A 13,909-nucleotide genomic window follows, 5' to 3' on the forward strand; every position below is an offset into this window, starting at 1 on the left:
GTATCGGAAGATGTAATATTAAAGTGGTACAAAGAAGGGCATTCCGTGAAGGGAAAAATGCTCTTTCTAGACCAAATGAAAAAATTTGTGGAGTGGTTACAGAATGCTGAAGAGGAATCTGAATCAGGAGAAGAAGAGGATTAGATATTCAAGTAACTTTTTACAAAAGTTTATACAAAATGAATATAAAATTTATATTGTACCTTATAACTATAATTTATGGAATTATAAAAGTAAAATAAAAGTTCTCGAGATAAAAAAAGGACAAAAAATATAGTGACTAACGGGCAATTGAGAGCAATAATCAACGCAATGATTCATAATAATTGAATGTATTGTTCTAGATGTTACGTACAAATAGACATCGCGTACATAGGACGTCGCTGATGATAACGAAGTCGAAATCCGATTCTTCTCATTTATATGTAATGTCTAGAACAATATATTTGTTAATAATTACGCATGAACAATTGTGTTGATTATTGCTCTCAATTGCCCGTTAATCATATATTTTATAGCCATGATATTTTATGACTTTTACAGTATTGTTTTTCTCTACAGGAAAACGCATCATTGCCACTGACAAGAAATAATAGTCCTAAAATTTCAAGATAGATCAAGAACAATATCAATCAGAAAAGACATACGAATTCTTGAAAAACAAAATATAAATAAGATATAAATAAAAGTCAATGTTAGGAACTCCATAATGAATTAAGTATTCAAAAGAATAGAAAATTTTTAAATTATCAATAAGGACATTAACATCCAATCAGTGTGGAGGAACTGTAAATTTGCAACATCTTTGAATTGTATTACTTTAAGAAAAAATATTTTGTGTTACATTTTTATAACTCCGCTACAAAATATATACAGAATAACAAAGAAATTATAACAAAAAAATCTTTATTCCTGTGTACGTACAATTTTCGGATCCCTGTCTTTCTTTGTATAATAATATTGTATTAGTTTATAGAAAATATACTGACAGGTGGTGTTTAATATTTTGAGTTTTGGTGACAATTCCTTATAATACTTTCTTATAATAGAATGAACAAATGTCAGGAAAAAAATTGCATGGTAATATTCTAATATTATTGAAAGATAAAAATGTTTTTTAAGGACTTGATCTAGAAAAGAAATGTGTTCAACTTACGATCACAATATTCATTCATAAGTAATACAGTTGCGATATTTATACTTTATTCAGCTTTTTCTTTTACATTTAATTTTTGTTTATATTTGTAAGTTCTCATATCTGCGATTGGTTGCTTTTTAATGAGTGTTTTACCCTTCATCAGAGGCATCAACTCATTTGGTATAGTGATACGATGATGTCTCGTTTGATATGTTTCGCACAATGCGATTAACATGCGAGGTATCGCGCACGCAGTTCCATTTAGTGTATGCACGTGAGCTATATTTCCATCTTTTGTCCTATATTTAATATTGAGGCGCCTTGACTGATAATCCGTGCAATTACTACAACTAGATAACTCACCATACAATTTTCTTCCAGGCATCCAACCTTCCATATCACATTTTCTAAAACAAAAAGAATTACATTTGTGAAAAATATAAATGTACTGAGTGTCCCGTTTTAAATAACTATCTCAAATATCTCTTAAATTCATTTGAGAAAAAAATGTTTCAGATGAAAATTTTCGAGTGAGATATAATTAATTTGATCTTAAGTGATGTCAAAATCAAGATAAAGACACTTTGAATTATTTAAATAGAACCTCATTTTTCATTACATATTTTTGTAGTTTATCTCGAGAGCTTTTCGAAGCTTTATAATAAAATAAAAAATCTTTCCATTAAGTATTTTTCGCACACGCATGCATGTGTGTGTGTGTGTGTGTGTGTGTGTGTGTGTGTATGTGTGTGTGTATGTGTGTGTGGATGGATAGGTGTTCATGCAGTGCGTGTCACATACTACATATGCACACACGCATGTACATCACATACATATATACATCATATGAATGAAAAATGAGTAATTCCATTAAAAAAATTCAAAGTGACCTTATCCTGATCTTGTCATTTAAAATGGAATACCTTGTATATAGATGTAGGAATATAATTATCCATAATACCTATAAGCTGATGAACCTAAATCAAGTGATGGCATATCCATTATTTGAAAGTGCAATCCTAAGGAAGAGAACAATCCCTCCTGTATATTTTGAAGATCTTGAAACACTTCCTCAGATTGATTTGGTTTGGAGCAAACAAACATTTCCACTTTAGTAAATTGATGAACTCTGCCCAAACATTAAGTTGAAAAATAAAATCAATTAAAAAAAATTTAAAGTTTATCTTTATGTGTTAATCTTAATAACAAGTAATCTCTTGCCTATAGATTCCTCTTTCATCTAGAGAACCTGAACCCTCTGCACGATAGCATCGACTGACAGCAGCCAATTTCATTGGTAGTGTGTCATAGGAAATTATAGTGTTCATCAATTTGCTAGCTAATGACATTTCTGCAGTTCCAGATAAACTATAATTGTCATCATAATGAGAATCTAAATTGTATACCAAAGTCCGATTATTATTCACTATTAAACCACATCTCTCGATTATTTCAGTAAGGATGATGTCAGGTACTGACAATAATTTAAATCCATGCTTCATCAATCTTCTAAGTGTATACTGAATTAATGCTTCTTCCAATTCTGCTAAATCTCCTAAAAGTATATAGCTTCTTTGTCCGGTAACAGGACCGAGTGTATGGGTTCTTATTGCTTTTAAATTAGTGGCAAGTTCAGCAAATTCTTGAGGCTCAAAGTCAAATTGTGGTTTTCTACCACATTTCTTTAACAATTTTGGTTCATCTCCATACTCAATTACTGCAGGATGTGTACAATTTGGTATTTTGCTTAATTCTTGCAAAAGCAATTCTCGCTTCTCGGCATTGCCAGAATATTCGAGAACTTTATCAATATCTCCAATACCTTTTCGACTTTTAATATTACTGAAAATAATGTCACGATTTGCAGAATTGCATACAAAATCTGTATCATATTCTGGTTCTGGCACAAATAATCTCGTGTTGATTATATTTTTCTTTGGTGTTGTGGGCTATTACAAATATTATTATTATTATTATTATTATTATTATTATTACATAAAAACAATACTTTATATAAATTATGAATATTACATAATTTACTACTATGTAATAATGTACAAAAAAATTGCAAATAATAATACGTACTAATGTATGTAACAAGAAATGCCGTGACCTACAAAACTGCTTGAAATTTTGTTGAAGATTAATTCTCATTTTATATTTAAAAATAAATATATCAGTTTATATCATTTCAATAATGTGTTAAAAATGGAAATAATTAGCTAGAGCGATTAAAAAATCAATAATAAAATTAGACTTATTCGACGCGTTTTTGCATGAAACGAAAGAATCTGGCGGAAATAAGCGTCGCTCTACTCCGAAAATCAAGATATCAAGTGTTAAAGTTAACGATTATTGAGGTTAAGAAATTTCTCGGCAAAATACGCTTCAGGTACTTTTTTATGCTGACGCTCGACGCTCATTTTCAGCGTCAAAATAGATCACGTGATCAAAATTGACGTTTGATATTCAACAGTTTCTATCACGTGACTTACTTTAACGCTGAAAATGAATTTGTCGCTGAATATGAGCGACGAGCGCTTCATGAATACCTATCTTAATGCATCATTTATTCTTGTTTAACATTCGGTGAATAATAAGGATAAATGATGCATCATGCATGAAACGGAACGCAGTCTAAAAATTTAGACCAAACAGATATAAGAGGTACATTCAATATTACAATCGCTCACTGCGCTGAGCACTCAGTGAGATCATAGCAGGTCGTAGTATTGAACGCACCTAATAAACAAATCATGGCGGACGCTGCTGCACGTCAATTACAATACGAGTATAAAGCGGTTTGTATTTCTCATTTTTAATTGTTTATTTTTTAATGATGACATAATAGTTGTTTTTAATTATTTTATTATGCTAACTTTTTTATAATACGCAACTTTTAACAACTGTGCAACTTACATGATATTTATGACGTTACATTTACGATGTGTTGTATCTGCGATGCGATTTTGTTACATTGCGTTAATATTTACAGAATTCCAATCTCGTTTTACAAGCTGATGTCCGATTGATAGAAAGACGCAGCCGAGATGAAGCTACCGGTGAGGTTATGTCTCTCGTGGGAAAATTGGATGGTACTCGTATGGGTGATAGAGCCCAGCGTACCAAACCTGGAAAAGCAGAGGAGAGAAAAGTCAAGTAGGTTTATTGTAAATCAGTAATTGGATTTGAACACACGACTTTTATTTTGATGGAACTGTCTTCTTTATGTTGCTCTCTTGGTAAAAATTTTTTTCAGAATTTTTCATGTAGCTTTTCAGAGTTTTTATGTAAATTTAAAAATTTTTCAGAATATTTGAATAATTTTGTAACTTCAACAAATTTTTAGATTTTTTAATACAAATTAGAACACTTCAGAAATATCAGAAGTCTACATCTTTTCTAGAATTCTATATGTGAATACTGAAATATTTTAAGATTTTTCATTTTAAAGTTTTTGATAAAATCTTACAATCTGAATAAGATATTTTTTTCAAGATATTTTTTTTCAGAAATTATATGAAAAACCTTATTTATAATATCTATATATATGGAAAATTCTAAGAAAAAGTGTTAACTTTCTCAATAGAAAAGTGTTTTAATTTGTACAAAAATTCTGAGAAAAATTTTCACTTGTGTCATATTTTGATAACAAACCATTCAATGTATCGGTTATTTGTTACAACCATGACATAACATCAAAAAATAAAATTTTCCAGGAAATAACTCTTTAAATCACTAAAATTGTAATATTAATTTTGAAATGTAATTTCAGTGTTGTAACTAATTGTAGAGGGAGAAAAATATGTTTTTTTTTATATTAGTTGCTTTCCACTTACATCTCAGATAATTCTCACTTGTGACATCTCTCACTTGTGACATAACTCAGTTGAATGCACATTCTTTTTGCATTCTAAATATAAATAAAGATTCTAAAAATAAATGAGATTTAATTGAGTTTTTGCTTATAATTTGCACAAGATCGAGACAGTATGCTTCAGTGAGTCTCATAACTCACTTTAAAAGTGAGATTATGAACCTGTATTGTCATGATAACTTTTTGATAACGATAACCAAAGGAAATAACATCGTTAATGAGTATGAAATACTCAGTTCACTTCAGACTCAGTTTCACTTGTGTGTAGATGGAAAGCAACTATTCTGTTTTTTTTCTGATAATTATACAATTTAACTTCATCACTTCAAAAATCTATGAAATTAGGCTTATTCGGCTTATTTGGCGATGCGTTTTTGCATAAAATGAAAGACTCTCGCAGAAATGTCGTTCGTAGTCCTATGAACCGTAATACTTATTAATTGTAATACTTATTAAAGTTGACGACTATTCGTATTAGGAGATCTGTCACATCGATGACATAGAAGGACATGACAACATGTAAGTGAAGTTAGAATAAGTATTTTCTGCTTCAAAAAAATTATATGAATTCTCTGCTTTAAAAACAAATTTTCTACTCTACTTTACAAACAAAAAATATATAGAAAATAATGTATTTTTAAAGCAGAAAATTGTATTTTTAAAGCTGAGAATTTGTGTAACTCTCTATTCTCTCGATGTGACAGATTTCCTAATCTGAATAGTCTTCAACTTTAAATGTTAAGACACATAAAAAAATTTAAGACGTAAGTGTTGTAAATAATTGGTTAACATAAATTTATGTTAGAGTAAGATTTTAGCAAAATCATTTTATTATAACGAACTGTTAAACATTAGAAGCAAAGAGCAATTAAAAGGGAATAAACAAAAGAACATATCTTAGCAACTAAACAAAAGAAAACATTGACGTTGCGCGCTATTCATGCTTCATGTATCACATGCATGCTCCTTCTCACACAATCATGATATCTGCATAAACTCACTAGATTATTAACACTCCTCCTTAATCTAGTAAGTAAAAATAATATTTTATTGATTGTACCCAATTTCTAAATCTTGTAAGACAAAAAGATGTTTAGCGTTATTAAGGATTTCGTAAAAATGTTTGTTATCAGTAGATTCATATTTAAATATTATTTATTTATTTTCAATAGTTTCTCTGATAAAATGATATTAACATCTATGTGTTTAGTTTTATTGTGAAAGACTGGATTAGATGCTAACATTTGAGCGCTTTGATTATCATTAAAAATTAAATAAAAATTATTGTATAAGCTTATTATAATTGTTATTATAATTGTTTCACTTGACAAGTCTTTTAAGTGAATTGTCTTTTTTGTTGACTCAAAGATAGCTAACATATTCCGCTTCTGTACTAGAAAATGCTACCGTGCGCTGTTTGCGAACTTCTGAAGATGTGAGTCCATTTGACATAAAGACATAAAGATGAAACCACTGTAAGATTTTCGATCATTAGAATCATTCACCAAATCTGCAAAGCCTGTAATATGCATATAGTCATTCTTTTATATGTACAATGTATACATAAATAATAATCAATGGTATTTTTTAAATACTTAAAAATTCTTTTTGCTGCTTTCTAGCGCTGATCAGTATGAGAAACATTGAATTGACTTAAATAACTAGTTAGATAAGCAATATCAGATCTCGAATTTATAACTAAATTAAAACTCCTATTGATTGCTGATAAGGCACATCAGTATTTGCTTTGTCAGTAAAATTTAGTTTTGCATTTACTTCCATAGGAGTTTAGACTAATTTCGCTTCTGACGTAGTAAATTTTAAAAGTAACTAAAATATAATCTTTCTGATTCACACTTATTTCATTTTGATTTCTTTCAATATTTAATAGGCATCTTTTGACCTAATCCCAAATCTTTGATTTTAAAATTTCTCATCAATTGTTCTTTCAATCTTTTTTATCTTTTCAGAGCTATTAGAAAAAAATACGAAAATCATCAACATGCAACGCAATAATTATGAGAAATTTGTCTATAGCTTTGAAAAATATACATGTTTCAAACTTGGATTTCTGAAAACCAAGTTTAAATAGTACTTTTTGGTACCTTTTTTTATTCCATATTCTAGAAGTTGTCTGTTTTAAGCCATATTGTTTTATTTAACAAACATACCTTATCTTTGTTATCTTGATCTATAAAATCTTTGAATTGAAACATGTATATGTTTTTCGATAGCCCACCGTTTAGAAAGGTCGTGTTCACATCTAAATGATCTATGTCTAAACATACTTCAGCAGAAAAGGCAATTAACAATCTTATACTCGAATAAACTCTTACAAGTGAAAAAGTTTCGAAATAATCAATGCCAAATTTTTGTATAAAGCCTTCCGCCATGAGTCGAGCCTTATATCTGACAATCTCACCAGCAGAATTTCTTTTGGTGCGAAACACCTATTTATTTTTTACTATTTTCTTGTTCTTCAGAGAATCTATCAATAACCAAACTTTGTTGTTTGTCATTGACTTGAGCTCCTCTTTCATTGCCTGTTTTCATTGGAAAGAAGAACATGCAGAGGATTTTTTTAATGCTGGCCCAAATACTGATTCAGAAACTGAAGAAATTTTCGAAGAAATTTTGAGTTTTGAGAGTGTGAATATACTCCAAACAATCGAACATTTTTAAATGACTTAAATAAATGACTTAACTTTCTTGCCGGTCCAAAGTTCTTCAGGCGTTTTTCCTATAACTGCTTTATGAGGAGAACGATTTTTAAGGTAGACTGCAATGTTCATAGCTTCAGCCCACATCTTTTGAGCCATACTCGCATCTTGCATCATGTAGCGAGCTTTTTCGATAATTGTCCGATTTGTTTGCTCCGTTACACATTTTGCTCCGATGCATAAGCTGATGCTTGATATTTTTAAACTTCAGATAAAAAGCAAATTCTTTATGTTTTCTCGTTCATTGTCAGTACGTAGAGTCTTTATTGTTCGATCAGATTCATTTTCTACCATGTATTCTAAGAATGAGGAATATATTTCATTTTTGGAGATAAGAAAAAATACATAAATTTTTCTAGAAAAATCGTCAATGAATGTAAGAATATTTTTTACCGCTTCATGAATATTCTGATATGGGGCCATACAAATCCGAGTGGACAATTTCTAATAATTTAGTAGCTCTTTTAGCAATCAAATTTTTGAAAGGTTTTCTAGTTTGTTTACCTTTCAACATATTGCTTTTTTTATTATCAAAAGATATTCCAATAGCTAAACCTTACTTTAACAATTTTCACGATTAAGGTGCCCCAGCCTTTTGTATCAGAGAGTTTCTTATCATCTGTCTGCATTACAAGATTTGCGATCTGGGAAGTATCTAAACGATACAAACCATTGTAATGCTGTGACGATAATTTTTCCGGAGACTGAGCAATCTTCCGAGTCATAGACCTGGCAATCTGTTGAATTGAAAACTACAATATGATCGTTTTTTATCATTTTATTTATAGAAAGAAGATTAATTTTTAAGTCAGGAATATAAACCACATTGAAAATTCTTTTTGTAGCATCTTTTGTAGAGACAATTACACTTCCAATACCATGCGCATTAAGTGTCTGAGCACTTGCAACTGCTCCTTTTTTGTTCAGTCTTGAACCCAATTTTTTCTTATTTGATATATAGTTGCACCAGAGTCTATGAATCAGTAGCTAAGTTTTTAGAATGCGACAAGTGTCACATTCTAAAAACTTAGCTACTGATTTAAAACTTTATCATCCTTTGAATTATTTTCGTCTGAGTTATGCTCTTATTGTATTTATTATAATTACTATAATTATTAAGAGGACACTCAAATTTATAACCTTTATAATCTTCTTTGTTACATCTGTAACAAACTACTTTCTTCTTATTAAACATTTTATTTTTAATATGCTTTCAATTATTTAAAAATATTTTAAGAAACACAGGATTTTGATATGTATAATAATGCTTTAGTCGATTGATCGATAATAATTTGAACAAATGTTTCTATCTCCGTTCGAGATTCTTTTCAATGTGAGATTAAATAAACCAATAAATTGAGATCAATGTTTTCCTTAGTATGTGAACGCAATGACAATATATTTATGTGCAGAATCAGAGCTGAATGCATCATGTTTCAACGTCATTAAGCTTCTTGGTTTACTAGATGAACAAATTTTATGTCAAAAAGAAAGAGCTAAAGTCGTTAAACACATTAGAGATATTCGATCGTGTGTTACAAGACATATGTGTCATCTGACAATGTCTGTTACGAAATCATATCGCGAAGGCATGGAAAGAAAATATTGAAGAGAGGAAAACATTAATTTTTGTTAAACATATCGAAATAAGCCGAGTCTAAAAGTTCCGTGTCAGTTTGCAAATTCAAATTATTTTTTTGTTTGCGTATAAAAATCATTTCCGAAATAAGTTGTTTGTTTAAAATTTTTTCTTCGTCTAAAATTTTTGTATTATTTCAATTGAATTCGAGAATATTCCAGTCTATGCTCCGTGATTACTGAAGAACTGGAAAGGATAATACGGGCAGTAGGAGAAGATGTATAAATAATATATCTATAAAGTACCATATAGTGTGAAACTTCTTTATTCATTAAAACGTGCTTATATGTTTCGACTCACTTTTGAGTCATCCTCAGAGACAACATAAACAATTAACATAAATAAATTATAAATAAAAATTATTCTGTAATGGTGAGCTTACTATCTATCTCTTTTAGTGAATAAAGAAATTTCACACTTCGTAAATATATTATTTGCGCGACGTCTTCTGCTTGACTCCTACTGCTCGTATCCTTTCTTTGATTTATAAGGAGTCTTGATTAATTTAATTTGTTATATTTATTACGGATTTATTATACGCAGGCTGTAAATATGTATCCACCTCAATATTCTTTTTTTTTTTTTCAATTTATATTTTCCGTTTTTGGACCGGAAACAATTAGATTACTAAAATCATGGATTAAGTATTTGTTTAACTAAAAATCTTTTATACACTAGATTCATAAGGTACTGTATCGCAAACAATATTATCCCACCTTGCATCGGCTATATAGATTTAAATTGAAATTTTTTGGGAACAGTTTAGTTAAAAAATTTGAATATATTAGACATCAACGTGTTGCGAATATCTTGAAGTTAGAATTGAATGATACTTATAAAAAAATAGATTCCACTTGGGTACAGCTTTTTCGATTTGTACGTGTTATTTCCTGTTACTTTCCTATTCATATTTGCGTCGCCTTTTTTGACGCCTTTAAACAAGGGAAATCTTCCTTTTCTTTTTGCGCGAAAGGAGTAGTATTGATTCGAAATGTTGCTGGCTGTTGTCGAAACGGAGGGAAGAATTATTAAATAATAATATTAACAGACCTATTCGTTATTATCAGTGTCCACTATTGACATTGATCATGGACAAGGATGGAATGTTGGAGGATAGTGTTAGTGTTAGATTGTTGTTGTATCCTAACGTACAGAATCCAAATGTTGAGACAGTTAGAGAAATACAGATTGATCCTCTACCCTTTCTTCCCTGATTCCTTCTCCTTCATTTACCTCACAAAGGAATAACTGGTTCGTAATCTATCAACTGTTTCCATATCTTCTAATATACAGAACTTTTTACAATTGGGAAATAACTTTGCCTTATCTTTGAACAATAGATTGGATTTAATAGTCGATCTTATTAAGTGTATTGAAAGTAATATTTACAAATTGCATATTGATGAGTGGATCTCAATCTCGAACCACTCATTTCCTAAATAACTTAGCGTCTTGTTCCCTACATTGTACAGATAGGAGTCATAGCTAACGAAAGACACTAGAATTTTTTTAAGGGATATGAAAGATAGGATTATTTTTACTCGTGCGGATAAGGGGAATGTGACGATAGAATTGGATAGACAGGTATATTTCCAGGATAAATGAGATGCATCAGGATATGAATATTTATGAGGTATGACTTGAAAGGGATCTGACAAAGAGATAACGAGCTTACGCACTTTATTAGTTAATTGGAACGAAAAAAAGTATATAGCTAATTCTACATATAAAAGTTTATTATTAGGTGTACAACTTTGCTTCCGCCGTTTTTTTCCGAAATTCGAGGTTTTATTGTAAAAAACTGGTTATACATTTATGATTCAAAGTATTGTCCATCGCTGGCCACTACTTTCTCCCATCTTTCGGGTAGCGTACGAATCCCGCGTCGAAAAAACTGGTCATCTTTTGAGGCTATCCACGAATCGATCCAATTTTTTACTTCTTCATAAGACCGGAAGTGCTGGTCAGCCAGGCCGTGTGCCATTAATCGAAACAAGTGATAGTCAGAGGGAGCAACGTCTGAAGAATACGGTGGGTGGGGTAGGACTTCCCATTTCAACGTTTCCAAGTGTCTATGTCTTGACCACTTTCGCAACATGGGGTCGAGCATTGTCATGCTGCAAAATCACTTTATTATCGTGTCTTTCATTGTATTGCAGCCGTCTGTCTTTCAATGCTCGACTCAAACGCACAGGCGATGGGCCTGTGATTGTTTCAGTCGGTTTTAACAGTTCATAATACACTACGCCGAGCTGGTCCCACCAAATACAGAGCATGACTTTGGACGTCAAAAATCACCGTTCTTGAAGCGTTGAAACGCACTCACGTTCTTTCACTAATAGCGGTCTCACCATAAGTATTTGAGAGCATTCGATGAGCCTCAGCCGCAGATTTCTTCATATTGAAGCAAAAAATTAAAACCTCCCACAAATGACGAGAATTTGGCTCGTAAACTGACATTTTCAATCGAGAATAACTTTATGATGAAGACACAAATCGATTAATGTTTCTATGGGGTTATGTTGACAGATGCCCAAGTTTATTGTATGACGTCTATGATCTATTTATTTCGATCATTACCACTTACCGCTAAAGCCATCTATAGGAAAACGGCGGAAGCAAAGTTGTACACCTAATAAGTATAATAATAATATTTCCAAGAGTCCACGTTTTCCGAAGATAAACAGAACAATTTCGTATAACAATTTCTTCGATAAATAGCTTTTTGTATTCGTTAGCAGTGTTTCTTCATAATATCATCATAAAAACAATCCTTAAGGCAGATAGTCATATCGAAAATAGTTAAACTTGTTAAGGAACTTAATAATAGATGTTTAAGTGATGAATTAATATGGTTTCTATGTTCAATAATTCTCTCTTTTAGGGTTCTATCGATCTGACCCACATATGATGAGTCACACCGCATTGTATTTTATAAACCACGTTTCGAGTGACGGCAACTTATTTTTGAGGACTCTGATAGAGTTTATTTATTCCTCTATATGCCATGCTTACAATGTTGATGTTCTTAAAAAAATTTTTGATTTTATCTGAAATGTCGAACGAAACTGTGAAAAAGTTCTTTTTTTGCTCTTTTTATTTTTATTTGTTTTTTCCTTATCGTCATTGTTATTATCTGTTTATTCAATCGAATTTTTTAATTTGATAGTCTATCAAGGTAAATTCTATCAAATTAGAAAGTAAAACACAATTGGTACTATCTCTTGTTATTTAATTTTAATGATATGTATTGTTCATTTAAAAGATTTGATATCAACAAAATTGATGCCAAGTTAAATTCCTCAAAATTTTATGTATCGATCATAAAAAAAATTTGATATCAAAAATTGGCGCCAAGTTAAATTCCATTTCTTTATATGATGTCAAATTATATATATAATGAATATCTAATGAATTAATCTAATGATATGTATCATTTGTACCAAAGATTTGACAATTGTGGCATCAAGTTAAATTCTACTAGCAAATAAAAAATAAAACCCAAGTAATACTATCTTTATTGTTTACTTAATACAAATGGTACTATCTTTAATTTTTATATAGTGAATACGTATATCTAAGTATACATACATATATCTTATTGAAGGATCTTATTCCACTCCGAATGGTTTAAATTCCTTTTAAATGAAATTATTATATCACAATTCATTCAAAGACATTTTCTCTTCCAACTAAAGTAATGGGTTTTAATTTTCCTTCAAAACATAATAAAATTGCATTACTTTGCTCAATTTAGATGTTATCACAAAAAAGTAAAGAATTAATCGTATAAAATAAAAAAAATTTAATTTAAATATAATAGAACAATTTTTTATATTATTGGTGCTGCTAGGTCGAATAAGAAAAAGTATAAAAAAATTTTAAATTAGAATGGTAATTAATAAAAATAAATATAATAAAAGGTAATTAAAAATTTAAAAATAATAATAAAAGTAATTTATTTCTCTTTCATAATGCATGTCTTATTTTTTTAGACTTAAACTTAATAGAGCATTCACAACGTTCACAATTTACATGACTCTATGACTCAATCGTATATATATACACACGCTAGATTTTTTTTAACTCTCATTGAGAATGTTTCTTATTTTTCTTATTTTTCTAAATATTTATATTTTTTATAAATATACAATTATTGATTTGGGTGGTGATAAGATACACGAGACGATGGATTCAATTCACAAAAAAAGCAGATTTATTAGAATGTATTGCTATAATAGAATTAAGATTCCCTCTCAAAATTATGATCGCAATTTAATTCTATGATCGGAGATGACGGAGAATCTGAAGAAACTCTGTTTAATGTTATTTCTATGTTTAATTATACGGAAGTTGTCTTTTCGTTTGTCCCACATACGACGCCTCAATCTTGACAATTGATTTGACAAACAACATTCTGGTTTTGGAATTTATTAAGTTGTTTATAATGGAATTTATTAATTTGTTTTTGCGTACTTTAATGAAAGAGGAACGTGTTTAAGATTCTGTAGCCAATTGTGAAGATTGATTTATTA

At 30.0% G+C, this 13,909-nt stretch overlaps 3 protein-coding genes across 5 annotated transcripts in view; 2 read left to right on the forward strand and 1 right to left on the reverse strand.

Annotated features, from left to right (window-relative positions):
* Positions 1 to 1,004, forward strand: part of LOC108686411 (protein krasavietz) — a 3,886-nt gene extending 2,882 nt beyond the window's left edge. For both annotated transcript variants that reach the window (XR_001931703.1, XM_018191712.1), the window contains exons 7-8: positions 1 to 152; positions 562 to 1,004. The exon at positions 1 to 152 is cut by the window's left edge. Coding sequence is in view for 1 of the 2 variants with exons in the window: in XM_018191712.1 (XP_018047201.1) it covers positions 1 to 144 (144 nt within the window). In the remaining variant the exon portion in view is untranslated. The remainder of the gene's footprint in view (positions 153 to 561) is intronic.
* A 188-nt stretch (positions 1,005 to 1,192) lies between these two features.
* LOC108686414 (serine--tRNA ligase, mitochondrial) lies at positions 1,193 to 3,304 on the reverse strand. Of its 2 annotated transcripts, XM_018191715.1 has the most exons (5): positions 3,224 to 3,304; positions 2,360 to 3,087; positions 2,100 to 2,267; positions 1,502 to 1,545; positions 1,335 to 1,437 (listed from the first exon to the last, which is right to left on the reverse strand). In XM_018191715.1, the coding sequence occupies exons 1-5, from the start codon at positions 3,290 to 3,292 to the stop codon at positions 1,418 to 1,420; spliced, it is 1,029 nt and encodes a 342-aa protein (XP_018047204.1). In that variant the 5' UTR covers positions 3,293 to 3,304; the 3' UTR covers positions 1,335 to 1,417. The 2 variants fall into 2 exon arrangements, with proteins under 2 accessions (XP_018047203.1, XP_018047204.1); XM_018191714.1 differs by having other exon boundaries at positions 1,193 to 1,545.
* Positions 3,305 to 3,867: 563 nt separating this feature from the next.
* Positions 3,868 to 13,909, forward strand: part of LOC108686426 (putative U5 small nuclear ribonucleoprotein 200 kDa helicase) — a 54,272-nt gene continuing 44,230 nt past the window's right edge. The window contains exons 1-2 of the mRNA XM_018191737.1: positions 3,868 to 3,939; positions 4,134 to 4,297. Of these exons, the coding sequence (XP_018047226.1) occupies positions 3,895 to 3,939; positions 4,134 to 4,297 (209 nt within the window). The 5' untranslated portion in view covers positions 3,868 to 3,894. The remainder of the gene's footprint in view (positions 3,940 to 4,133; positions 4,298 to 13,909) is intronic.

This window comes from Atta colombica, unplaced genomic scaffold, assembly GCF_001594045.1.
Source record: "Atta colombica isolate Treedump-2 unplaced genomic scaffold, Acol1.0 scaffold18, whole genome shotgun sequence".
Taxonomy (NCBI): domain Eukaryota; kingdom Metazoa; phylum Arthropoda; class Insecta; order Hymenoptera; family Formicidae; genus Atta; species Atta colombica.

Bases quoted from the DNA above. Each gene is read 5' to 3' on its own strand.
- LOC108686414 (XM_018191714.1), bottom strand. From the start codon at position 3,292: ATGAGAATTAATCTTCAACAAAATTTCAAGCAGTTTTGTAGGTCACGG. The intron at 3,088-3,223 runs GTACGTATTATT...TATTTGTAATAG, and splicing joins ATTTCTTGTTACATACATTA to CCCACAACACCAAAGAAAAA. The intron at 2,268-2,359 runs GCAAGAGATTAC...ATGTTTGGGCAG, and splicing joins GATGAAAGAGGAATCTATAG to AGTTCATCAATTTACTAAAG.